The 26516-nt window shown below is 50.4% G+C and overlaps 1 protein-coding gene across 4 annotated transcripts in view; it reads right to left on the bottom strand.

Moving 5' to 3' along the window:
* The window catches only part of SCARA5 (scavenger receptor class A member 5), a 187153-nt gene that overhangs the window by 99469 nt on the left and 61168 nt on the right, over positions 1-26516 (bottom strand). For all 4 annotated transcript variants that reach the window (XM_030555109.1, XM_030555108.1, XM_030555107.1 and 1 more), the window contains one exon: positions 17749-17877. In XM_030555109.1, coding sequence (XP_030410969.1) covers positions 17749-17877 — 129 coding nt within the window. The remainder of the gene's footprint in view (positions 1-17748; positions 17878-26516) is intronic.

Genomic DNA, 26516 nt, shown 5'->3' on the forward strand with positions numbered 1-26516 from the left:
GGCATCGTAGCAGGGTCTGCCTCTCTGGGTTTGCACAGGGCTCTGGTCTAGGTACTGGCGTAATAACAAACAGGATTTGTCCCTAGCTGCACTAAGTGGTGTTTAACATTGTGAGTTTTAGCGCACCTTTATGTCCTTGTGAAGACAAGCCCTCAGACGGCCACATTTCAGTGGTAGGAGAGTGTTCTCTGTCTCTTCCCTCTGTACTTTAAGACAAAGTGCGATAGGACTGTGAACTATTATTGTTATGAATAGTCCTGGGAATTCTGCTTTTAGAGATGCTCTCTGGGAAACAGGGCTAAATTGCTCACCAATGCATCAGAGGAACTGAGATTCAAATGCTGTTGGAGAAGGCCAGGTGAACTTTCCTGAAGGTGTCATATGCCTCCAAAGATACACCTGCAACTTTTATGCACTGTTTAGGTTAGTTGATGGCCAGCTAACCCTGCTCCCCATCCTTGCTGGGAGGTGATCTCCTTAAGCTGAGTCTGTTGTTCTTTATGGGCAGGATTTGCCATATATGAGCCACTGGCTCAATGTGTGTAATATGTCCCCCTTTTGTTGTTTGTCTATATAGAAGATAAGAGCCTTCTACTGTTACCAGCTAATGAAGTTACTCCTTCAGATCAAGTGGCAGAGGCCCATGCTTTTAGCACTGAAGGTCTCAGGTCCAATCCCCGCTGGTGACCCATGATTCGACCTGAGATGTACGCTGCTCCGAACATAGCATGGTCAGGGAGATGGAGTTGATTTGGGCAGTGCAGCAGGATATCTAGTCATTGCTTTAGTGTTCTCCCAGGTAGAATTCACTCGCGGACAGTATTCTCCATTGTCAGACAAACGGCAAAACCTTTACTGTGGAGATTCTTTGTGCCCCAAAAGGAAGTTGTGGAGATGCTCTCCACTGAGCCCTTTGAAGTGGGCTGGGAAAAGGCCGGGGGAAGCCAGGCATCAGTGCTGCATGGGCCAGAGAGACACACGATACTCTGCATTTCTGCTCTGGTCCCTTCCATCCGAGAATCTCACTGTGTTTTATAAGCACTCATGCATGAACCCCACAAAGCATGTGACGTGGGTAAGAAATTGTTATTTCCAGTGTGCAGAGGAGCAAACCTGGAGCACAAAGTGATGAAGTGACATGCCCAAAGTCACACAGCAACTCTGCAGCAAAGTCAAGAATGCAGTAGATCTGACTCTCAGCTCTATCTCTTAAGAAGACCATCAATGGCTTCATCATGTTCTACACAGACACACGGGGGAATGTCTGATGCTAGAGGCCTCTTTAGTCTAGTGGACAAAAGCAAAACAAGATCCAGGGGCTGGCAGCTGAAGCTAGAAAAATTCAAACGGGAAAGATGCACATTTTTCACAATGCGGGTGAGTAGCCCCTGGAACGGCTAACCAAAGGCTATGATGGATTCCGCATCACTTGGAGTCTTTACATCAAGACTGACGTCTTTCTAAAATACGGCTGGCTCAACGATAAGTTGTGTTAGAAGCAGGAATCAATGGGTGGGCTCTCTGGCCTGTATTCCACAGGAGTCAAAGGAGACAATGAATCCTTCTGGCTCTAAAGTCTATGGATCTTGCTCTATAAATCTGACTCACTCTTTTCCTTCTCTGCTTTTTACGATTCCCCTCTCTCTTCTGTCAAGTGGCTAGAACAGACCGATGCAGCTTGAGTAAGATTGTTTATGTCCTCAGGAGTGTATAGAAACAAATTAGCCAAAAGAACTGCACAACCTCTTGAGTCTTGCAAAAGAGGATATTAAAAGCAGGCCAAATTTTAAACCAGCCTAAATCTCCAGCCTATTACATCCTGTTCTGCAAGTCTCCAAGGAATTCAAGATATTTTTAGTGGTTTGCTCATTCTTCTGTCCCTTTACATAGAGCGTATTCGGAGTCACATGATGTTAGCTCGAGCCAAGTTAGGAAAGTTGCTCTCCCTAACAGGGAATCTGCAGCATGTTCTTGGAAATACCAGGATGCCAAATTGTTTTGTGCTCAGGCCTAAATCACACTGTTGTTATTTACGTGGTGTGAATGAAACTGAGCCAGGTGCATCACAAGCAGATAAAGGCAAGGCCCCCGTCACTTGGAAAGGTCACATGCAATGGATTCTTTTAGTGAGTGCCTTGTTTATCGAGAACTGTACCCCCAGAGAGTAGCTGTTGGGAGCCAGCTGCTTCACTAGACTGATAGCAATGGCCATGCCCAGCTCCCTATAGATTCTGAAGCAATGGAAAGCAGCTTCCTAAGACTTCGCCATGCTGCTGCTTAACATTGTTGTGTCTTCTGCACAGATCTGCCACCGTTCAGCTACGATACAACTGTGACAATCAGGGTCCAGACACCCAAGAATGGGGAGGTTGAACCCCAGAGACTAAGCAGTTGAATCAAGGAGTTGTATACAAAGTTATGCTATACCGCTATTAGGTAATTTACGAAAGCTTGTAAGATTCTGAACTTGACAGGCCTCTGTCTCTTTTGTGGTTAGGGGTGTATGTACTGGTGTAGATATAAAATCATGCTTATATTTGTGCTGTGACATTCAGCTCCGCCTCACAGCGGGGCAGTGGGCTGTCAGGCAGGGACGGGCACTGCCTGCCCAGTCAGGAAAAAGGAGCTCCAAGCACCTAGCATCAAATGATGGGCTGTTAGAGTTAATGGAAAAACACTGAGACATTCTGGCCACCAACTCAAGAGGGAATTTCCCCCACCCTAAATAATCATGAGCATAAGAACAGCCACACTGGGTCAGATCAATGGTCCATCTAGCCCAGTATCTGGTCTTCCGACAGTGGCCTGTGGCAGGTGCTTCAGAGGGAATGAACAGAACAGGCAATTATCGAGTGATCCATCCCCTGCTGTCCAGTCCCAGATTCTGGCAGTCAGAGGCTAGGGACACCCAGAGCATGGGGTTGTGTCCCTGAGCATCTCTGTTAATAGCCATTGATGGACCTATCCACCATGAACTTATCTAATACTTTTTTGAACACAGATATAGTTTTGGCCTTCACATCATCTTCTGGCGACAAGTCCCACAGGTTGACTGTGCGTTGTGTGAACAAATACTTCCTTATGTTTGTTTTAAACCCGCTGCCTATTCATTTGATTGGGTGACCTCTGTTCCTTGTATTATGTGAAGGGGTAAATAACACTTCCTTATTCACTTTCTCCACAGTCATGATTTTACAGACTTCTATCCTATCCCCTCTTAGGTGTCTCTTTTCTAAGATGAACAGTACCAGTCTTTTTAATCTCCTGTCATACAGAAACTATTCCATACCTCTCGTCACTTTTTATGTTCTTCTCCGAAAATTTCCCCTAATTCTAATATTTATTTTTTTCAAATAGGGCAACCCAAACTGCGCACATACCATGAATTTATACATACCATGGATTTACATAGTGGCATTACGATAGTTTCTGTCTCATTATCTATCCCTTTCTCCATGGCTTCTCACATTCTGTTTGCTTTTTTCAGTACTGCTGCACATGTAGGAGTTATTTTCAGAGAACTATCCCTGAGTCCAAGATCATCTTCTTGAGTGGTAACAGCTAATTCACACTCCATTTTATCGGCATAGTTTGGATTATGTTTTCCAATGTGCATTACTCTGCATTTATCAACGTTGAATTTCATCTGCCATTTTGTTGTCCAGTCACCCAGTTTTGTGAGATCCCTTTGTAGCTCTTCACAGTCTGCTTTGGACTTAACTATCTTGAGTATTTTGTATCATCTGCAAATTTTGCCACCTCACTGTTTACCCCTTTTTCCAAATCATTTATAAATATGTTAGTCTGCAGAAGAGAAGAATGAGGGAGGATTTGACAAAAGCCTTCAACTACCTGAAGGGGGGTTCCAAAGGGGATGGATCTAGGCTGTTCTCAGTGGTGGCAGGTGGCAGAACAAGGAACAATGGTCTCAAGTTGCAGTGGGGGAGGTCTAGGTTGGATATTAGGAAACACTATTTCACTAGGAGGGTGGTGAAGCACTGGAATGGGTTCCCTAGGGAGGTGGTGGAATCTCCTTCCTTAGAGGTTTTTAAGGGCAGGCTTGACAAAGCCCTGGCTGGGATGATTTAGTTGGGGTTGGTCCTGCTTTGAGCAGGGGGTTGGACTAGATACCTCCTGAGGTCCCTTCCAACCCTGATTTTCTATTATTCTGTGTTGAACAGGACTGGTCCCAGAACAGACCCCCAGGGGACACCACTATTTACCTCTCCCCATTCTGAAAAATTAATTTATTCTTAGCCTTTGTTTCCTGTCTCTTAAACAATTACTAATCCATTAGAGGACCTTCCCCTTATCCCATGACAACTTACTTTGCTTAAGAGCCTTTGGTGACGGACGTTGTCCCAAAGGCTTTCTGAAAGTCCACATACATCCACTGGATCACCCTTGTCCACATGTTTATTGACCCCCTCAAAGACTTCTAATAGATTGGTGAGGTGTGATTTCCTTTTCCAAAAGGCATGTTGACTATTCCCCAACACATTGTGCAGATCTATGTATTTGAAAATTCTATTCTTTACTATAGTTTCTACCAATTTGCCTGGTACTAAACTTAGACTCACTGGCCCATAATTGCCAGGATTGCCTCTGGCGCCTTTTTTAAAAATCAGATTATTTTTAAAAACCAGGAGTCACCATGCCAGGAGGGAAAAACAAGGGGTGGGGGAAAAGGGGTAGGGGAGAAAGCTATTAAAAATAAGGCTTGAAAGTGAGGCCTTCATCTGGAAGCTGAGGGACAGTCACTTGACAGGTGCTGTCTATGAAACACACTGGGAAACTGTTCAAAGGCAATAGGTAACTTGAACTAGAATAGGAAATGTCTCTGGTTTGCATGTATAAAGCTGGGGGTTGCATCTTCATGTGTTTATTTTCTGTCACTTGTGTTCGCTTTTCCTTACTATTTTATCACCAAATCTGTGATTTTTCTAATAAATAAACGTATTTAGTCTTACCCCAAGCAAACTGCGTGGAGTGTCTGTGCCATAAAAAGCTAGTGTCCTGGGGGCTGGTTTCACACCATTGGGGGAGAATGAATGAGAGGGGTAAAGGCCGAGTGCCTGGTAGCTAAGAACTTGGGATGGACGGAGTTGGGGACCGGAAGGGCTGCTTAGGAGGTCATGCTGCAAGGACTAACTAGGTTGGTGGAAGCCAGTGTGAGATGTGGGCTAGCTACTAAGGTCAGGGCTCTGAGATATCGCAACCCAGCATTAAGGCACCCAACAATCCAGGGCAGGTGGTAATGGCCTGGCCTGGGTGATACCCAAAGTGTCATGACTAAGGATCAACTTCTCCAAGCACAAACTTTAGTGCCTGCAGAATGCTGTAGCACAATCATAAGCTGTTACACTTCAGGAGGAATCACACTGAAATTCTTTGGCCTGTGATAGCCAGGCGATTGGCCAGGATGGTCATGATGGTCCTTTATGGCTTTAGAATGTATGACGGGCTCCAGTCAGGCAGCCTTGGAGACTAAAGTCATTTATCCCCACAAGAGCTACAGCCTAGGCTATGGGCCATATCATCTTCCTAACAACATTCCCACAGGGAATGCTTCTGCTTTCTGACCTGCAGCCACCTCTGAGATGACTGGGGAACAGAGCTGGCTGGAAAACAGAATTTCCACCCTGGGAAGAATTATGTTTTTTTGTCCTGACCCAGGATGAAAAGTTAAAACCCCACTCATTCGTGGTGCAGAAATTCAAAAAAATTCTGCCTTGGGAGAACTGAAATGAGATTTTTTTTGGCTCCCTAGCTGCTTGCTTGGAAGGGTCTAATCAATTTACTTTTCTCCCTTTAAAGTGAGATTGACGAGATCCTTCCAGCCATGCAGCTGAGGTGCTGTCATTTAGTTTCTCCCAATGGAAAAAAAACAAACCCAAAACACACAACTGTTGGGGATGAGGGGGCAATTGAAATTTCCCCATGGAAAATTCCAGTTGTGCAAAAAGGGCATTTTGTGTCAGAAGATCATTCCAATGGAAAATCCCCAGCCAGCTCTGATGCCCACACAATCTTTGCTGGGGCTGATAAAAAGGTTTACTGTGGTATTTGTGCGCCAGGAACTGGGCTGAGACCCACCACCTGGTCAGCGACATGGGATGATGGCTGGTCAAGACGGGAGCTGTGCTGGATCTGAACAGATGACCCGGAAGCCAAACTGCAGGGGAGGTTATCCTCATCACTGCCTATGCTGGAGCTGTTCTCTGCCTAGGGGTTGCAGTCTTCAGGACCAGCAATCCACAACTTCACACCACTCACTTAATTCAGAACTGAGCCCCACCACAACGTGGGGCAAAGGGGCCACACGGCTGGTGTAACAACCAGCTGAAGATTCCCCAGGTGGCATAAAGCCAGCATATCTGCCTTCTGCCACCCACTCACACCCCTGGCATAAAGGTGTCATGCGGGGGGGGGTGGGGGGAAAGGCTATGGGTACAAGGGGGAGTGACCAGAGCATATTATACCACCACTATTTTGAGTTAAAAAAGCTCAACAAGAAATACCTTCCATAACACAACAATCTTCCAGGCAAAACATCCTCCCACAAGCCTGACTCCCAGCCGGAAGCCAGGGAGTTTTATAGACAGCTTCCCTACCCAGAACCCTTTGCGGGGGGGGGGGGGAGAAGTCCTTCCCCTGTCTCTCTGGGTGACGGACAGCCCATCCAGCCAATCATCTCTTTTTCCTCTCTCCTGGTTCTGCAAGAGCATCACACACCTGCTCCCCTGCAGTAGCTCGGAAGCTTCTCTAGGGGCACAGCCAGCTCCTCTGCAGCACTCAGTGGAGACGGGCAGGGCAGAGGATTGAGCTCTTCATGTAGAAACAGAAGCTTCTCCCCTTCAGTAAGTCCCTGACTTGCTCACCCCAGGTCCTGCTTCCTCTAGCACAAGCCGGGCACTTTGCAGGGAACTAGGGGCCCGGATCTGACTTTTACATTTGGGTGGGACAAGAACATTTTTCACAGGGATGCTGGCAGTGCAGGAACCTCAGAGAAGGCCAGCTGAGTGCTCCGGGCCGGGGCAGGAGGAAATAAAATCCTACCATTCGAAAATGCAGATCTCGCCTGGCTCGGGAAATGGGTCACTGGGAGAGAGATCTCAGCATTTTTAAGCTCCTAAGAAGCAGCAGCAAAACGTTCAAAGCCCTTAGAGATGGAAGTACCTGTTGCTTTCCTGGAAAGCTGGGAGGCACAGTGAGTGGACACAGCTGCTCGAGGACAAACAAGACAAGCTGGATCATTGCCACTGGAACAACAAGGAACAGGGCAAGGAACGGAGCCGGAAAGACTGGGTGGGGGTGTAACGGGGTGACTCGGAAAGGTCCAGTTACAGGATGCATTATCGCAGGATCTCATCTCTGCGTGAAGAATCCATCCCTGCTGCGATCTGAACCTAGGGACACACAAATGGAGTTCAGGCTCCATTGTCTATTCAGTTCTCAGCCTCTCTGCTGGGACCGTACCCCCTGCAGGAAGGAACGTCTAGGCTCGTTCGAACTGTGATGCTGGTTTTTGCAATGTGGATACCTGGTCCCTGGGGAACTGAGCTGAGATCAGACGGGAAACACTTTTCGATCACCAGCAAGCTGGGCAGGATGTGAACTCGTGGCCGCTTTCCTTGGCCATGGGGCACACACACAGCGCACTTGGCGACAGGGGCTTGATCTTAAGCTCTTTGAAATGAACAGCAATGAGCTTTGGACCAGGTTCCCAGTCAGCCAGGGGCATTCAGACCCAGTGTTGGCCAGGACGCTGAGTTAAACAATAAGCCCTGTGATGCCAGGGCCAAAGATAGGCAGAAGGGAGGGACCGTGGCCCCATCTGCAGGCAAAATGTTCTCACTTGTAAGGCACCGGAGTATTAACTCTGCCAGACTGCTAGTCCCACGTGCCGTCCTTTCATGTTTTCAGACCTCCACCATTTATCTACTCAAAAAGTGATATTTGCAGATGGATTTTTGCAGCTTCTTCACACTGTAGGCCACAGCCCCTCACCCACCCCTCTAACAGGCCAATAACCTCAGGCTGACTTACTGCAGTCCTTAAATCTTGATCTAAATACTTCAAATTACAGAGAATGCACCATTTACTCTAGTTCAAACCAGCAAACGACCCATGCTCCACACTACAAAGGAAGGGGGGAAAAACCCAGGGTCTCTGCCAGCCTGACCTGGGGCAAAATTCCTTCCTGGCCCTCATCTTTGGAGTCACTCCCTTTCATGCCATCTTTACTTTACACTATTGAGCTAGTGGGCAAACTATGGCCTCTGGCTGGTAGGACTGTCCTGCCTGTCCAGGCTTGCCCCTAACCCTCTCATAGAAGCTCAGGGTTGGAAGGGACCTCAGGAGGTATTTAGTCCAACCCCCTGCTCAAAGCAGGACTTATCCCCAACTGGTCCCCTCAAGGATTGAGCTCATAACCTTGGGTTTAACAGGTTAATGCTCAAACCACTCAGCTATCCCTCCCCCCAGCCTCAGCTTGCCATGCTGCTAGTGCTCTGGGTGCTGGAGCTGTGAGCTCCTGCTGGGCAGTGCAGCAGTGTGGCTGGCTAGCTCTGGCTGCGTGGCACAGCTGCCAGTCCTGCTGTTCTGAGCAGCCTGGTAAGGCGGTGGGGAGGTTGGAAAGGGGGCAGGGGTTACCAGGGGGCAGTCAGGGGACAGGGAGTGGTTGGATGGGGCAGAGGGTCTGGTGGGGGGCAATCAGGGGACAGGGTTGCTGGGGTCCCGGGAGGGGGCAGTCAGGGGACAAGGAGCAGGGGGGTTGGAGGTTCTGAGGGAGGCAGTCAGGGGGCAGAGGCCAGGCTGTTTGGGGAGGCATAGCCTTCCCTACCTAGCCCTCCATACCATTCTGGAACCCCAATATGGCCCTCAGGCCAAAAACTTTGCCCACCCCTGCATCAGATGTCTCTGTGGGCTTGTCCCAGGGCACACACTCAGCGTAGGTGCTGCCTCCTCCTGGCTGTTCTGGGGATTAGCTCCCTTGTAGGTCCACTGCCTCCCCTTGTGGTCTCTCCCCCGCTGTCCTCTCCCTCACTCTGGGACCCCTCTCTCACCCCAAGAACTACAGCTGCCTCTTTGTGACTCAGCCCCTCAGCCACCTCACTGTGGGGTTCCCCCTTCTGGGCTACAGAGTGTCACTGGACCCTTTGTCCAGGCAACGCCATCCCCCCCCCATCAGTGGCTGGGGGGAACCCAGGCCCACACACTACTCCAGGTTCCAGCCCAGGGACCCTATAACATGCAGCCAAGGGTTGCTCAGACCCCAAATTTGCTCCTCTCTTCCTGAGCTGCTTCCTACTCCACCTCCCACAGGCTTTGCTCCCCCCTTCCCAGTACACCCTTCCCTCACGGCTGGGCTCCCACAGTCCTATTCTTTCCCTGGGTTCCCTCCTTGCCTCTCTAATACACAAGGGTGGCTGCAGATTTCCTTACAGCAGCCATTTCTGTGACCAGCTTCCTGGCTTTATCCTAGCCCAGCCTACACCTGCTCAGCTGACCTCCATCTTCCAATTAGGGGTTGCTTCTCCAGTCTAACCCCATATGTGTGGAATATTTCACCCAGCGAACCCTTATACAGCTTCCTTTACCTTTTGGGGGCTGGTGTGGGGAGAAGACCCCATCACAGGGCAGTACAGCGTTCCCGCCAGGGTATGGTCCCTGGTAAACAAGGGAGAGAAGACTGGAACTCAAGCTGTGTAGAAACTTGTTTGTTTTGGCCTGTAGTTTGTAGGTGTTTTCATTAAGTTAATAAATGCATCTTGCTGAGGATGGATTGATGGACTGGTATTCAAAACCTAATATATATATATATATATATATATATATATATATATATTTGCTGTTTCAGCATCATTTCACTCTCCTTCTCTTCCATCTGCTTCCTCTGTGCCTGTAACTCTCCTTTTTTACTTCTTTAGCAATCTGGTTTCAGTTCCTTTGGGCTTCTGCTGCTTGCCTGTGCTCACTGTGAGTGAAATTCACCTCACACAGGGAGCCAACACAAGAGGCCAGGCTATGTCCTGTTTTAAGGGCTTTGTGCTGGGTCTTGTCCACAGGAGTAAATTTCACCCACAGGCCCTCATCCAACGGTGGGATCTGCTAGCATGGCCCTAGGTACTAACACAGAGCCCTGCTGAAGGGGGCAGGACTCTCTACAGCGAGGGCTGCTACAGCCAAGGCCTGCCCCACATGGCTTTATTTTTTATTATTCTGGATTCTCGCCTGGACTCAGCAGTTGGAAGCCAGGACTCCTGCATTTTGTTTTACTGTATGGCTAGGGCCAGCTGTTCAAAGACAGCCTGTAATTTTGGAAGCCCAACTTCAAACAGCAGGAGGAGGATAGATTTTTAGAGCTGCTTAAGAAACCTTCTGTGGGTGTGTTTGAACTGAGGACTTTCCATACCAAATCACAGGTCTCTACCACTTGAAGGAGTAACTCCCTTTGCTGTCAGCAGTAGTTGGTTTTTATCCTCTATGTAAACCAGCCACTATGGAGGAACACAACACATACTTTGCCAGTGTATTATACTGAGCACCCCACAGTGAATTCAATGGAAGTGGGTGAGTACACAGCAATTTTGAAAGCCAAGCACCTGTGGGTAAGTGTCTTCAGTAAACAGTGGCAGCCAAAATGGAGGTCTTACCCTCTTGTGATCCCCAGTTCACGGAGAATGAATTCATCTGTTTGTAGAGCACTTTGAGTGCCTCAGATTAAAGGTCTTAATTAGGTGCTATAATTAATTTAGGGCACAGATTCAGTCTGACCAATTCCAAATGTTCAAAACTCATGCATTGGGTCCTCCAAAATCATAAGCTTGGGTTAAACAAGCCCCAAGGAGGGTATCTTTGCATCAAAGGTGCCTGAATGGAGCTACTGGTTTACTGAGAAGGGAAACTGAGGCAGAGAGTGCCCGCAGCATAGCCCTAACTCAGCAGGGGGCGCTGCAGGGCAGGCACACCCTCTTGACAGAGTTGGCTGCATTACAGATTTTCTGTGGCTGCCTGTCTAATGCAGCCGCTCTGGTGCTGACAATTGTAAATATATCTGGAATAAGGGGGCCAGTTCCCTCATCCCTGCACAACTCCTGGCATGGAAAGGGTCAGGATTCAACCAAAAACAGGAGGGGCAGGGGAAGGGACTAAAGGCTCCAGCTGACGTGCTCCTGCATCTGTCTGACCCAGAAGGAAGGACTGACCCCAGGAAGCTTGCCCTTCAGATTCCAACAGATCCAGGCTTCCTAGACAGGACGTGGTAAGAAGGCCACTGCAACTAAATTAAAAGCAAAACCCATAAATCTCCCGACTGCATGCTACTTAACTCTGGGGTGGAGTCACTCTCTGACCAGGCAGCCTCCCCAAACATCCTTTGGGCCCAATGGTTAGTTCTGTCCACGCCCAGGAGACGGGATGACCAGGTGTCCGGTTTTCGATGGGAACACCTGGTCTAAAAGGGACCCTGGCGGCTCCGGTCAGTACCGCTGACCAGGCTGTTAAAAGTCAGGTTAGCGGTGCTGCCCAGCTAAGGCAGGCTAGTCCCTACCTGTACTGGCTCCGTGCTGCGCCCTGGAAGCGGCCAGAAGGTTCGGCTCCTAGGCGGGGGGGATCACGGGGCTCCACGTGCTGCCCCGTCCCGAGCACCGGCTCCACGCTGGGAGGTGGTGCCGAGAGCAGCATGCAGAGCCACCTGTCAACCTCCGCCTAGGAGTCGGACCTGCTGCTGGCTGCTTCCGGGGCGCAGCGCAGTCTGTGGTGGCAGGACAGGCAGGAAGCCTGCCTTAGCACCCCCGCTGCACTGCTGACTGGGAGCCATCTCACTCCAATCCCCTGCTCCAGCCCTGAGCACCCCCAAACCCAGAGCCCCCTCCTGCACCCCAATCCCCTCATCCCTGGCCCCATCCCAGAGCCTGCATCCTCATCCCAGAGCCCTCACCCCCCTGCCCCCAACCTCCTGCTCCATCCTAGAGCTCCCTCTCACACCCCAAATCTGTCATCCCTGGCCCTACCCCACAATCTGCACCCCCATCCCACAACCCTCCCCACACCACAAATCCCCTGCTCTAGCCCTGAGCACCCCCCAAACCCACAGCCCCCTCCTGCACCCCAATCTCCTCATCCCTGGCCCCATCCCAGAGCCTGCATCCTCATCCCAGAGCCCTCACCCCCCTGCACCCCAACCTCCTGCTCCATCCTAGAGCTCCCTCTCACATCCCAAATCCGTCATCCCTGGCCCTACCCCACAATCTGCACCCCCAGCCCAGTGCCCTCACCTTGGGGAAGGGGCGGGGAAGGGACAAGGCCTCGAGGAAGGGGCGGGGTAGGGTGTTCAGTTTTGTGCAATTAGAAAGTTGGCAGCCCTACCAGGAGAGTGACTATTGACAGTACGTTGACTTTGGAGATTTGGCTCGAGTCCCGTGGGTTAAACCCTTTTACAAAGCGAAAAGGAGCAATACCAGGGAAGGGGATCAGGCGATGCGGTTTCCCTACCACCGTGGAAGAGCGAGTCGGTGTTTCCATAGGCACCTGGTGTCAGGGAAGCTCCACTGGGGTGTTTGTGTATATGTGTTACGGGGGGGTGGGGACGGGCTCTGGTTTGCCTCCATTCACATGATCTGCCTGCACATTTTAAATTACTCCCAGCAGGGAGAGAATAAAAACATACCAACAACTGACATGAGGCCCACCCTGCCTTCCAAGAGTTCCCTTCCCCACCCCAGAGCTCCGCGCATCCTGTGCTTTGATAGCAGGCTGATGGCCTGCTTCCAGGCGGCCTTGCTTTCCAGTACGAAGACCGTCAATATTGAGAAAGCAGAGGGTTTGTTTGGAAGATGGACGGGTGCTGCATGGTGTGACGGGCTGGATCACAGAAAACCCCTTGGGAACTGCCAACTGATGTGTTGAGACTACTTCTGCCCCTGCTTTCTTGACAGCTTGGGACTCCAGTGCCCTGCCTGGTCTGAGCCAGACACGCTAGCCTGCTGCAGACACACACCCAGGTCTGAACAACATCCCCCTAAACTACAGGCTTAACTGAAAACAGCTTAAGAAATGCTCCTGTCTCCAACACCCCGATGCCCAACTCCCAGTGGGGTCCAAACCCAAAATAAAGCTGTTTTATACAGGATAAACTCATAAAATTGTCCACTCTCTATAACGCTGATAGAGAGAGGTGCACAGCTGTTTGCTCCCCCAGGTATTAATACAGAATCTGGGTTAATGAATAAGTAAAAAGTGATTTTATTAAATACAGAAAGTAGGATTTAAGTGGTTCCAAGCAGTAACAGACAGAACAAAGTGAATTACCAAACAAAATAAAATAAAGCACACAAGTCTAAGCCTAATACATTAGGAAACTGATTACAGATCAAATCTCTCCCTCAGAGATGTTCCAATAAGCTTCTATCAGAGACTAGACTCCTTCCTAGTCTGGGCCCAATCCTTTCCCCTGGTGCAGCCCTTGTTCCAGCTCAGGTGGTAGCTAGGGGATTTCTCATGACTGCAGCCTCCTTTGTTCTGTTCCACCCCCTTATAGAGCTTTGCACAAGGTGGGAATCTTGTGACCCTCTCTGGATCTCCCCCCATTCTAAATGGAAAAGCACCAGGTTAAAGAAGGATTCCAGTGCCAGGTGACCTGGTCACATGTCCTGTGAGACCCTAAGCCTTCATTCTTCCCGGCCTGGCTCACAGGAAAGCTGCCTGCAAACAAAGCCACCCACAGTCAGTTGTCCTGGTTGATGGGAGCCATCAAGATTCCAAACCACCATTAATGGCCCACACTTTGCATAATTACAATAGGCCCTCAGAGTTATATTTCATATTCCTAGTTTCAGATACAAGAATGATACATTTATACAGATAGGATGACCACACTCAGTAGATTATAAGCTTTGTAATGATGTCTTACAAGAAACCTTTTGCATGAAGCATGTTCCAGTTACATTATATTCACACTCATTAGCATGTTTTCATAAAATCATGTAGAGTGCAACATCACACCTAGATCCTGTAGCTCAGGGATCGGCAACCTTTGGCACACGGCCCATCAAGGAAATCCGCTGGCAGGTCAGGACAGTTTGTTTACCTGCAGCGTCCGCAGGTTCAGCCAGTCGCAGCTCCCACTGGCCGCAGTTCACCATCCCTGCCCAAGGGGGATGCATGAAGTGGCCAGCACATCCCTTGGCCCGCGCCGCTTCCCGCAGTCCCCATTGGCCTGGAGCGGCGAATCGCGGCCAGTGGGAGCAGATGCTGTAGGTAGACACACCATCCTGGCCCGCTAGCGGCTTTCTGTGACAGGCCGCGTGCCAAAGGTTGCCGATCTCTGCTGTAGATGATCTATACGTGCTTGCACACCAGTCTGGAAGTGACAACCCAAATGGTCTCTTAATTCATGCTCCAGTCAGGGGGGCTGTGAACAGAGGGCGGAAGGAAAATACTGCTTGGATTCTTTTGTAAACTGTCAAAGGAACCACGTTCCAGCTCTGCTTCCATTTCAGTACCCAGTGCTACTGAGCACCCATAGTAAATGCTGTAGTGAACAGGCTGCAGGGTATGTGTTAACAACACCCTCTGCTGGATTGAATGAGACCGGTGCTGATGTGTCTCAGTGACCCTATACTGTGAATTCCCAGTGGAGATTCTCCTTTGGCCAAAGGGGCCAGGGGTTTTGAAACAGAAGGAGCTGGGTTCTATGTCCCCTGTTGCTGCAAAGTTCTGGGAGGTCCCGCTGTGTGCTAAGTGCCCAACGATTTGGTGCTGTATGTTATAGTCCAGAACTAGCAGCTGAATGCATGCAGCTAAACAGGTGGCCCATGTAGGACGAGGAAACCCAGAACTCACATTCAAGGATGGATTTTGTAGGGACAGTGTCTCTGCCAGGTGTTTCAAAGTCCAGGCCCATGTCAACCTCCTAGCAGGGGCACTGGAACAGGAAGGACCAGGGGGCCATGGCTCTGTCACGGAGTCCCCAGGTGATGCTCTGGAACTGCTCCTCACAAAGCCAGCCAGGACTTTGGGGAGCCTCCTCTCCCTTGGAGACTATCTTCAGGGCAAGAAGCTCACACGTCTGACCTGGGTCTGACCTTGGAGCATTCAGCATCCTCTGCCCCACCGTGTGCTTCCCACAGCGAGTCCGCCTGAGACACTGACTATTAACCAGCCAGTAAAACAGAGGTTTATTAGATGACAGGAACACGGTCTGAAACAGAGCTTGTAGGTACAGAGAACTGGACTCCTCAGCCAGGTCCATTCTGGGGGGCAGTGAGCCAGACACCCCCCTCTGCCCTCACTTTCCGTCCCCAGGCAACTGCAGACTGAAACCCCCTCCAGCCCCTCCTTTCTGGCCTTTGTCTCTTTCCTGGGCCAGGAGGTCACCTGATCTCTTTGTTCACCTTTAGCCATCCCCTTGCAGGGGGAAGGGCCCCAGCCATTTGTTGCCAGGAGACAGAATGTCGGCCATTTATGCACGGTGGAGACTTAAGAACTGCGTAGGGGAAACTGAGGCACCCCCACAGTATTCAGAGGAAACATTAAGAACAGTTCCACTTCGTCACAGGTCCCATCACTTTTTAACAGACATAAGAGTGAGTGATGTAGGGCAGGGAGGGGATGGAGAGGAGTGAGCGGAGGTGAGATCTTGGGGGAAGGGGCTGCACGAGGGCAGGTGCTTGGGGAAAGGGATGTGGTGGGGGCAGGGCCTAGGGACAAGGAGTGGCACGGGAGCAGAGCCTCCAGCGGAAGGGGTGGCATGGGGGACAGGGCCACATTTCGGGTGCCGGGGGCCCCCCCACTTTTAGGGAGTTTCCAGTGCGCCTGCCTCCTAGTCCAGGGCAGGGTTTCTGGGGCTCACAGTTGGTAACCTGATTCTTTCCCCCTGGCCTGAGCTCGTTCTAGCAGTAAGAACTCAACCCAGATCCAGTACTGCACCCCAGCTGTGGGAGGTTTCTTTCCCTTCTGCAGATATTGCGTGCTCGCTTTCCTCCAAGAAGTATGTGGCAGCAGGCCAGGTCAACGGCCTCACAGTGAGGTCTCATGATGCCTCGTGGGAGATCCGAGTTCAGGAGTGTGCTCGAGAAACTCACTGGCACAGCTGCTAGGCTGCTAGAGGGGTAACAGCCTACTGCCACTGGCTGATGGAGCTCCTCCTGTAGCTCAAGTGATAAAGGTCAGGATAGCGGTGCTGATGACAAGGGATTTAAGCCATGCTGATGACCCAGGCAGGGGGAGTTCTTAGACCCAGTCTCTCACCTCCCAGACTGACAAGGACTATCTGGCCTGTGGGAGTCTGGTGCACTGGAGTTGGCACTAGCAGAGGGAAAGCGCCTCCTACAGATTCATGTCCTGTGTGACACCTGGGTTTCCTTTCCAGGCTTCTGATCCTAGCACTGAGTAGACTTGGTCCTGCTTACTTGTGCAATTGATCAAGATCCTGGGTAACCCTGTGGGTCCGAGTCTTGGGAGATGCAGATGAAACGCGCACAGAGATCTTTATGATGATTAATAATCACATTTATTATGGTGGTGTGCAAGGGCCAACCAAGAATGGCGCCACACTCTGCTAGGGGCTGTACAAATCTTCTGTGCATCTCAGACAGGCCCAGACTGATGGCGTTTCTCCAGAGCTGTGTGGAGTCAAGACTTGATTTCCATGGTGTCGGGTTCGGGAAGCCCATGCTGCTCTCGGTGGGAGGCCTCTCAAACTGAACAAGAAGCGGGTGGGTTGTTTCTTCCAAGGGTCAGCGGGAAATGAAAGGGCCAGACCGCCAAGCACCACATCGCAATTTGGCCTCGTGGCAGTTGGGAGCGATTGCAGTGGAAGTGGCTTTGCAAAACATTCGGGTGGAAACAGCTCAGCCCACAAAACCAACACATCAGCTTGGGAGCGGGGCAGGCCAAGGCTGTTCATTAATCCTCCGCGTGGTGCACCTCGGCCTGATGCAACCACAGCCCCCTGGAGCCAAGAATTACTCAAGCTGTGCCTGGTTGAGCATCGGGTATGATTACACCCAAGACGCAGGGCGGTGGAGTAAACACAGGATCCTGGAGACATGCTGTGGGGATTAAGGGACTGCCGAGGGAGATCTCTGAGGCGCAGTGATTGGCGGAGAAAGAATGTGGCTGCGGAAAAGCACAGGAGGATCTGGCCCACTCGTTATGTTTTGCCTTTTTCTAGTGCCTGAAGATCTGAAGATGCAGAGACATTTTTTTTTTAACATGACTTGCCCAGGATGATGCAGCAAGCCAGTGGCAGGGCCAGGAATAGCCCCTAGCTCTCGGTAGCCCATCTCCTGACCAGTCCCACGTGTGGTCACTCAAGGCAGTGCCCAGGGCTGCAGGCTGACAGCTGCCCTGAGGGGCGACGTAGTGAAAGAGTGAGACGGAGAGGGCGACCACCGCTGGGCATTTGGGCCATGAGGACTCATGACTTAGTGAGTCCTAGATTCCAAAGCCAGAAGGGAGCACTGTGATCATCCCCCATTTCCCGCCCCACCCTCCCCGGATAGCACAGCCAGAGACCCTCCCTACGGTGATCCCTGCTGGAGCCAGAGCCTGGCTTCTCGAAACCACCCAACATTGCAGTGAGCTCATGCAGCTCATACCAGACCACAAGCATTTTCAGCCCTGCCTGGCTGAAAGAGGTGGCAGCCCAGAGGCGGCCGTGAAGGCTCCGGTACAAACACGGCATTCCCTACCCCATTCCACTCCTCCCCGGAGCAGGAGGCAAACCGGAGGCGCCTTTACCTGCCAGGATGAAGAAGCCGACGAGGATCAGGAACACGAGCAGGTAGAGTCCGACCACCGCGTACTTCAGAGCTGTGATGGAGCCCAGCCGGCCACAGCGCCCTGTTCCCCTCCTCCTGCCGCCTGGACCTAGGGGGGAACAAAGACCCGTTAGGAACAGAATTCTCCTCTCTTCTCGGCTTGCTCGTCCTCACGCGCCAGGCCCCGATCCAGCTCCTCTGCAATGCTGAGAATTAACAAGTTTGGAGGAAAACCTGCTGGCCCCAGAGCAAGGCGGAAGCATGGGAACCTGGTGGCTGGCCATAAAGGCTCTTTGGGTGGGACCCAGCCAGCTTCCACTAGCATCAATGGGGGCTGAATCGGGGTTTTGTGGGACAGAGCCAGGAATCACCGGGAAAACGAGCGAGCCCAAAGGAAAGCGGGAGGGAAAAGGAGAGAGGGAGCGGAAGGCAGGAATGAAAAAGAGAAGGCGGTTGAGAGCTGTGAAGAAGCCAAGAGCCGTCCCAGTGCAGCGGTCAGGTTGTCATCACCAAGCAGCGTCGGAGAGCGCGGCCGGCAGCGGGCCCAGAGCGGGGGCAACTCTGCAGCTGGGATTCCCAGGGTCGTCCCTGTCATAACTTTAGTCCCAGATTTGGACCTTAGCGTCCAAAATATGGGGGTTAGCATGAAAACCTCCAAGCTTAGTTACCAGCTTGGACCTGGTACTTGCTGCCACCACCCAAAAAATTAGAGTGTTTTGGGGCACTCTGGTCCCCCTGAAAAACCTTCCCTGGGGACCCCAAGACCCAAATCCCTTGAGTCTCACAACAAAGGGAAATAATCCTTTTTCCCTTCCCCCCTCCAGGTGCTCCTGGAGAGATACACAGACACAAGCTCTGTGAATCCAAACAGAGTGACTCCCCCTCTCCGTTTCCAGTCTTGGAAACAAAAGCACTTTCCTCTTCACCCAGAGGAAATGCAAAATCAGGCTAGCAAATTCAACACACACAGATCTCCCCTGATTTCTTCCTCCCACCAATTCCCTGGTGAGTACAGACTCAATTTCCCTGAAGTAAAGAAAAACTCCAACAGGTCTTAAAAGAAAGCTTTATATAAAAAGAAAGAAAAATACATACAAATGGTCTCTCTGTATTAAGGTGACACAATACAGGGTCAATTGCTTAAAAGAATATTGAATAAACAGCCTTATTCAAAAAGAATACAAATCAAAGCACTCCAGCACTTATATTCATGCAAATACCAAAGAAAAGAAACCATATAACTTACTATCTGATCTCTTTGTCCTTACACTTAGAAACAGAAGATTAGAAAACAGAACTACTTCTCCAAAGCTCAGAGAAAGCAGGCAGACAGACAACAAAGACTCAGACACAAACATCCCTCCACCCAAAGTTGAAAAAATCCGGTTTCCTGATTGGTCCTCTGGTCAGGTGCTTCAGGTGAAAGAGACATTAACCCTTAGCTATCTGTTTATGACAGTCCCCACCGACGGGTTAGGGAGGGAGCCGGGTGGTTGCGTCTCAGTGCATTGCAATGCAGGAGCAGACGAGCCGACTCGGTCCTCTTCCCCTCCCCCGCCCCGCCCCGCCCCGCCCATCTCTGTAAAACCTTTGAACAAAGGTTAGCGGGGCCACCTCCTAGCAAGGCTTGGGAAATGCAGAACACTGTAAAACCAGCCAGGGGGGAGGCCCTGCAACTCCCCTGGGAGTGAACCCCACTGTGCAGATGGGCAAACTCTGGCCTCTGCAGCCCGGGGCGGGAGTATGGCTCAGCATCTCTTGTGCTCAGCAGAGCAGAGGAGTTAGGCCTATATATGAGGCACCCTGGGGTGGGGGCAGTGAACTGGCCAGGGCAATTACAGCCACTCCCCTCCTGTTGATATCTGGAGTCGGGGCAGGATTGGGGGGTTTCGCCACTGTCCCTGCCTTGCTCAGATACCTCCTGTCTGGGCTGGGCAAGGCAGGCCTGAGTTGAACTGCAGCTGCCTCCTGTGTGGACATAGGGAGGAGAAGGATCTCAGGGATCCCTCTTTTCCCATCCACATGGAGCCAGCCATGACTCAGTCCAAGCCAAAGCTCTGCCAGGAGACCACCAGCCATACCCCCGGGCCAGGCGCAGCACGAGCCTCTGCCTTCGAGAGGGAGCCTGGAACAAAACCACCTGGGCTTGAGACATGAGGCTAGGACGCAAGTTCCCTGCAACTAATCAATCGCATGCCTTCGAGAGGGCAAAAATAACATGAGGCCGGCCGGAGCGCAGATAAAACGGGGGAGAAAGAGGGAGAAACTGATTAAGACCCGTGTTCGGGAAATCCCGACAAAAAGCCCTTTGTTTACTGCTGTCTGGAGATGCAGAATGTCCTTCTGCAGGTATTAAACACCGGACAAAAAGACAGCTCCTGCCCCCAGGAACTTACACTCCACATATCTGACACGAGATGAGTGGATACGACAAACAGACTGGGGAGCCCCTCTTGTTACATTGCACCTTTCTTCCTTAAATGTATTAGAGGCTGGGCCTATCCAAGTGTCTCTAATGCACCCATGACTGTGGTCATCATAATCATACCCAGCTCTTATATGGTACTTGCATCAGTAGATCTCAAAGCTCTGTACAAAGGAGGTCACTACCATTACCCCATTGTACACATGGGGAAACTAAGGCACTAGATGGTGCAATGACTTGCCCAAAGTCACCCACCAGGTTACTGGTACAGCTGGGATTGAAACCCAGGTCTCCAAATCCTAATCCAGGAGCCCACTAGGTCACACTGTCTCCCCCAAACCCCAATACTTAGCCATTTGCTAGCCCTTTGCAAACGCTAAGTACAGCCTCACGACAGGGCCAGCAGAGATGGGGCTGCATTATCACCGTTTTTACGCAAGGGAAAACGGGTACAGGGATTAAGTCTCCAAGTCTCTGGAGGGAATCAGTGGCCAGATGGATACACGAGCTCAAGAACTCCTGGCTCCTAGCCCTGTGCTCATTCCACTAGTCCATGGCACCACTGGCCCAGGACTGGGAGACACCCACACCCACACACACATCCCTTGAGGTTGCCAAAGTTTGTGTACCAACAAGGAAGTGAGCAAAGACTTGCTAAAACCTAAGGATGCTACTGCAACTTTACCTAGTCAAGTGGAATTTAGTTGGAATGAGACTGGACACGTCCCAGGGCAGGGGCCGTGTCTACTGAAGTGTCTGTCCAGCACCAAACACAACAGGATCCTGATTCCAGCAGGGGCCCATTACTGAGGACAGTTCTAACCATTGCTAACCCCCTATCTCCATCGGGCTGTACTTGGATTCTGCAAATGTACCAGGAGCACGTCGATCTGGCAATAGATGACATGTTCCTCTATCCCACCAGCTGTTGCAGGTCTTGCACCTATCGAGGAGGTCTGACAGCTGGCTGCTTTTGAGCCCTCTCTACCTAGGGTGGCCAGGTGCCTGGTTTTCAGCTAGAAAGTCCGTTCTAAAAGGGGACCTGACAGTGTCCAGTCAGCTCTACTGAACGGACACCCAAAGTCCAGTTACTGCTGCGGGGGAGGCAGGGAGGCACTGGGTCATCAACCGCACCAGCCCCTACTCAGCTGGGGCCGCCTCCTACCTGCGTCAGGCGGCTGCAGCTCCCAGCCGCAGCAAAGCAGCCGAGTCCCTCCTGACCCAGACACGGGGGCTTGGAGGGGAAAAGCAGCGAGCGATGAGGGGGAGGGGCAAGAGGAGTGGATGGGGCAGAGCCTCAGGAGAAGAGGCGGGGCAAGGACAGGCCTGGCGGGGGGAAGAGGCAGGACTAGGGAGGTTCTGGCACTCCTGCTGGAGTGTCCGGTTTTTAAATATTACCCAGTTGGCAACCCTACCTCTACCGGGGAAAGCTCGCATTACAAGGTGGAGCTCCACAGCCAGCTGGCTTCCTAGTGCTCTGCGGTAGCGTTTGCATGTGGGCAAAACCTGGCCACAGTCGCTCTGCTAGTCAGGCAGTGGTGAGAATCACCGGCTTTGCAGATCAGAGCTGCTCTCCTGGAGTGTCATGTAAAGAGACAGGCAGGGTTACCCTGCACTGTGGACACAGGCCTGTCGGTTCAGAGCTGTCTCCTCCAGCCTTCAGTCTGAGCTTCTGCAGCCCTCATAGACTCTGAGGCCAGAAGGGACCATCGTGATCATCTGGCACATCGCAGGCTACAGAACCTCACCCACCCACTCCTGTACTGGACCCCTAGCCTCTGGGAAGGGGCTCAGGGCTGGGGCAGAGGGTTGGGGTGCAGGGGAGTGAGGGCCCCAGCTGGGGGTGCAGGCTCTGGGGTGGGGTGTTGCCTCCAGCTGTAGTGTAGGAGTTGGTCTCAACCGCCCTCCCACCTGGAAGCACACTGCTTCCCCCAGCTGCAGAAGAATCAAGAAAAAGCAGCAGAGAGTCCTGTGGCACCTTATAGACTAACATATGTATTGTACCATGAGCTTTCAGGGGTGAATACCCACTTTGTCAGCTGCATGAGGGTGGTATGAAGTGGGTATTCATCCACAAAAGCTCATGCTCCAATATGTCTGTTAGTCTCTAAGGACTCTGCTGCTTTTACAGATCCAGACTAACGGCTACCCCTCTGATACTTAAGAATCAAGGAGACTCTCTCGCATTCTCTCAGCAGTTCCTGAGACCTTACCCTCAGGGGTCCCAGCATAAGACTCCTTTATGCTACAGGCAAATACTTTAACCTGAGCTACATGGAAAAAATCATTACCAAGGAGCAGGTCGAATAGGAGGTGATCCATTACCCCCACAGTCAAAACACTTTCCAAATCTTCCCACACCACATGGATTTCAGCTAGCGGTACAAGGAATCTGCTTTCACTCACCCCCACAATCTCTGCCATTTGGCCAGGTAACATACTGACCTTTGGGACCACACTCTGCTTAACCAGAGAGATGTGGGCCCCTGTATCCCTCTGCCCCAAGTGTTCCCTGCCATTAATTTGGACAACCTTAACATGCTCCATATCTGGTTCTGCAGAGGCTAACCTCACAGAGCCAATTTGATGAGTTTCAATTGCTTGGGGTGGTGTGTGTGTGGGGGTTGTTCTGTGTTGAAGTCAGAAGAACTAAACACGAATTACAGGTTGCCTGCTTCCTCCCAGCACAGGGCATTTATTCCTCAGGTGATCAGTGGAATTACATTTTGGGCTCTTCTGCTTTTACGGGAGATTTGAGATGAGAGTTAGAGGAATGTTTTGGGGTAAGAGAATGTTTAGGCTCCCAACCCCCTTCTCTCCTCCCAGGGGCAAAATGGGATCCTCCCTTTCTACCAGTTTTAAACCCCTTTCTTTGGCCTGCCCTCTGTAGACGCCTGATTCTGTTCAAAGGCATCAGCTAAAAAAGCCGCCTCATCCACAGACTTTACATCTTTGTCCCACGGACTCTGCTTCACATCAGCCTTACAGACGCTTAGGAAATGCTCTTGAACAACACGATCCAACATTCCCTCAAAACTTGCCACTTCTTTACCCCTCACCCATTTTCCCAACAAATCTTTCATTTTGTTTACATATTCCCCATTACTCATCCCAATATCCCCTTAAGATTCCTAAATTTAATTCTATATGTTTCAGGGGTAATCTGAAAACTTCACAAAACAGTATCTTTAAACTGACAAACGTTTAAAGCATCTTCAATAGGCATTCCACTGAATACATTTCAAGCTTTATCTGTTAATTTTGCAGTCAGGGTAGGAACTCTCTTATCATCAGGGATTTCATGTATCACACACTGCCTTTCAAAGGTAGTCAGATATTCAGCAATATCATCATCTTCACTGTATGCAGGGCATCAGTGTTCCCCTTTGTGGATTTTTGGAGTGATGGGAGTCATTGGGGTTGGGGGGTTCTGGTTCTGCTTCTCTGGCAGGTCCAGTTGGTGTTCTCGCTCTCTTTCTCCCCTCTCTTTCTCTTTTTCTTCTGTGTGCAGCTTCAGTCCTGGCTGTCTCTTTCAGTTGCAATAAACTCTGCTGCTCCCTCTCCTTTTCTGCAGACTGACGACTAGAAAGCTCTAACTCAGGGGTAGGCAACTTATAGCACGTGTGCCGAAGGCAGCACACGAGCTGGTTTTCAGTGGCACTCACACTGCTTGGGTCCTGGCCACCGGTCCGGGGGGCTCTGCATTTTAATTTAATTTTAAATGAAGCTTGTTAAACATTTTAAAAACTGTATTTACTTTACATACAACAGTAGTTTAGTTCTATATTATTGACTTATAGAAAGAGACCTAAAAACGTTAAAATGTATCACTGGCACGCGAAAGTTTAAATGAGAGTGAATAAATGAAGACTCGGCACAACACTTCTGCAAGGTTGCTGATCCCTGCGAGTCTAACTTCACAATTGCTTCACTACTTTAACTTCCTGCTTTTCTGTTCCTACTTCCCTTTTCCCAAAATACGCAAACAGAAGATAACAAAACTGTGAGCTCCTCCTGACTGTCCTTAGCCACTGCACTTAAGGCTCACTTCAAATCACAAATATCAGTGCTTCATTTGTGAACTTCACTTGGAGTAACAAGCCGTACATACACCTTTGCTCACTGCGCCACTGGGATGTTCCCCTGGTGTTGTCTGGACCAGTGATCTGCTAGGTCACTCCAATCCTCGACTCTGGGAGCCTGCCTTACCCTGCTCCGCTGTGAGAACCGCAGTCCCAGGCTGTTCACGCATGGGCTTGCTTTAAGCGATGAGGACACATTTTTCAGCCTCATACCTACATACATGAAATTATAACCTATAACATTACTGTAATAATTACTGTAACATCGCTATAACAACCATGCTCAATGCATCACGAGCCTTCCGAAGACACCCAACATGACAAACTTTGCACTGGCTACCACACAATCATTTTACAAGCATCAACATGGGGTGCAGGGGGTTCCACTGAGGTACGGAGCATGACATTTGGAATGAGGGGTTTGAGGTGTGGGAGGGGGCTCCAGCTGGGATGCAGGCTCTGGGGTGGGGCCAGGAATGAGGGGTTTGGGGTACAGGCTGCCCTGAGGCTGCAGCGGGGTGAGAGGACTCCCCACAGCTGCTTCCCTAATTTGCCTGGCAGTTTCACCGGGATGTGGTCTCCCCAGGCCCATGTCAGAGCATCGCTGTTGACTTTAAGAGCTGCCACCTTCCATGCCAGAGCTGACCAGATAAGAAGAGTCCTTGCTATATTTTAGTCCTGCCTGAATGGAAATCACAGCACAATCCTAACTGTGGAGTCACTACCGATGTCTCTACACTTATAGCGCCATAATAGATTGTGTTTTATATAAGAACATGAAAACGGCCACACTGGGTCAGACCAAAGGTCCATCCAGCCCAGCATCCTGTCTGCCAACAGTGGCCAATGCCAGATGCCCAGAGGGAGTGAACCAAACAGGTGATCATCAAGTGATCCATCCCCTGTTGCCCATTCCCAGCTTCTGGCAAACAGAGGCTCGGCTGCATAAAGGGCTCCAGCCAGTTTGATATTATATCTTAGCCAGATGTAATCTCCTAAAAAGAGATAGGAGGAAGCAGAAGTGAGTGTCCAATTCCTTCAAATGTGTACCAAGGGTGGAGATACATCCATCTTATCCCCACCCTCAGGGATTCATAGATTCCAAGCAAGAAGGTACCATCTAGTCTGACCTCCAGTATAACACAGGCCAGACCCTGTTTGAACTAGAGTGGTTCTATTAGCAAAACAGCCAGTCTTGATTTTAAAATTGCCAGTGATGGAAAATCCACCACGACCCTCGGAAATTGTTCCAATGGGTAATTACTCTGTTAAGAGTGGATGCCTTATTTCCAGTCTGAATGTGCCTGCTTCAACTTCCTCCTATTGCATCATGTTAGACCTTTCTCTGCTAGACTGAAGAGCCCAGTATTAAATATTTGTTCCCCATGTAGGTCCTTACAGACTGTGATCGAGTCATCCCTTAACCGTCTCTGTGGTAAGCTAAACAGATTGAGCTTGTTGAGTCTCTCACTTTAAGGCCTGTTTTCCAATCCTTTATTGTATTCATTGACAAATATTTTATACGGAAATAAAACAAGAGCATATCCTAAAACAGAATCACAAAGGGGCAGAGTTAAGGTTAATTCTGTATTTTCCCATCCTTAACATTGCATTAATGTCAGGTTTTGGCCCAACATTGACCCTGTGCCTATTAAAAGACAGACCATGACTCTCTTCTAGCCCAATTAATGATGGCTACCAAGTCTGCCATCAGATATTAACTATTGCTGGTTGCTAGCACCTACTTGAGCCAGATTTGAAGCAGATACTGCTTACAGAGCTTATTCTCAATTGCTTCAGGTCTCCCATGTCTCAGTTCCACTGGAATTTTGATGCAGCAATCCTTCTTTTAAAATTAAATCTCCTTTCTAGCTTTGCCAGACTTCCAACTCTGGCTATGTCTATACTGCAAAGAAAAACTTGCAGCTGGCCTGTGCCAACTGACTCGGGCTCCCATGGCTCAGGCTGCCCAGCTGTTTCACTGCAATGTAGACCTACCCCAAGCTCTGAGACCATCCCACCTCACAAGGTCCTAGAATCTGGGCTCCAGCCTGAGCCTGGAAGATTACACTGCAATGAAACAGCAGGGCAAGCCTGAGTCAGCTGGCATGGGCCAGCCGCAGGTGTTGCAGTGCTGTGTAGCCATACCCTCTGTGACTGCCTAGGAGGCTATAACAACAATACAGTACTGAGCATCGCTGTGAAACAGCATTTGGCACCTTATCTGAAAGCACTTCACAA

This window comes from Gopherus evgoodei, chromosome 3 (genome assembly GCF_007399415.2).
Source record: "Gopherus evgoodei ecotype Sinaloan lineage chromosome 3, rGopEvg1_v1.p, whole genome shotgun sequence".
In the NCBI taxonomy this organism is placed as follows: Eukaryota; Metazoa; Chordata; order Testudines; family Testudinidae; genus Gopherus; species Gopherus evgoodei.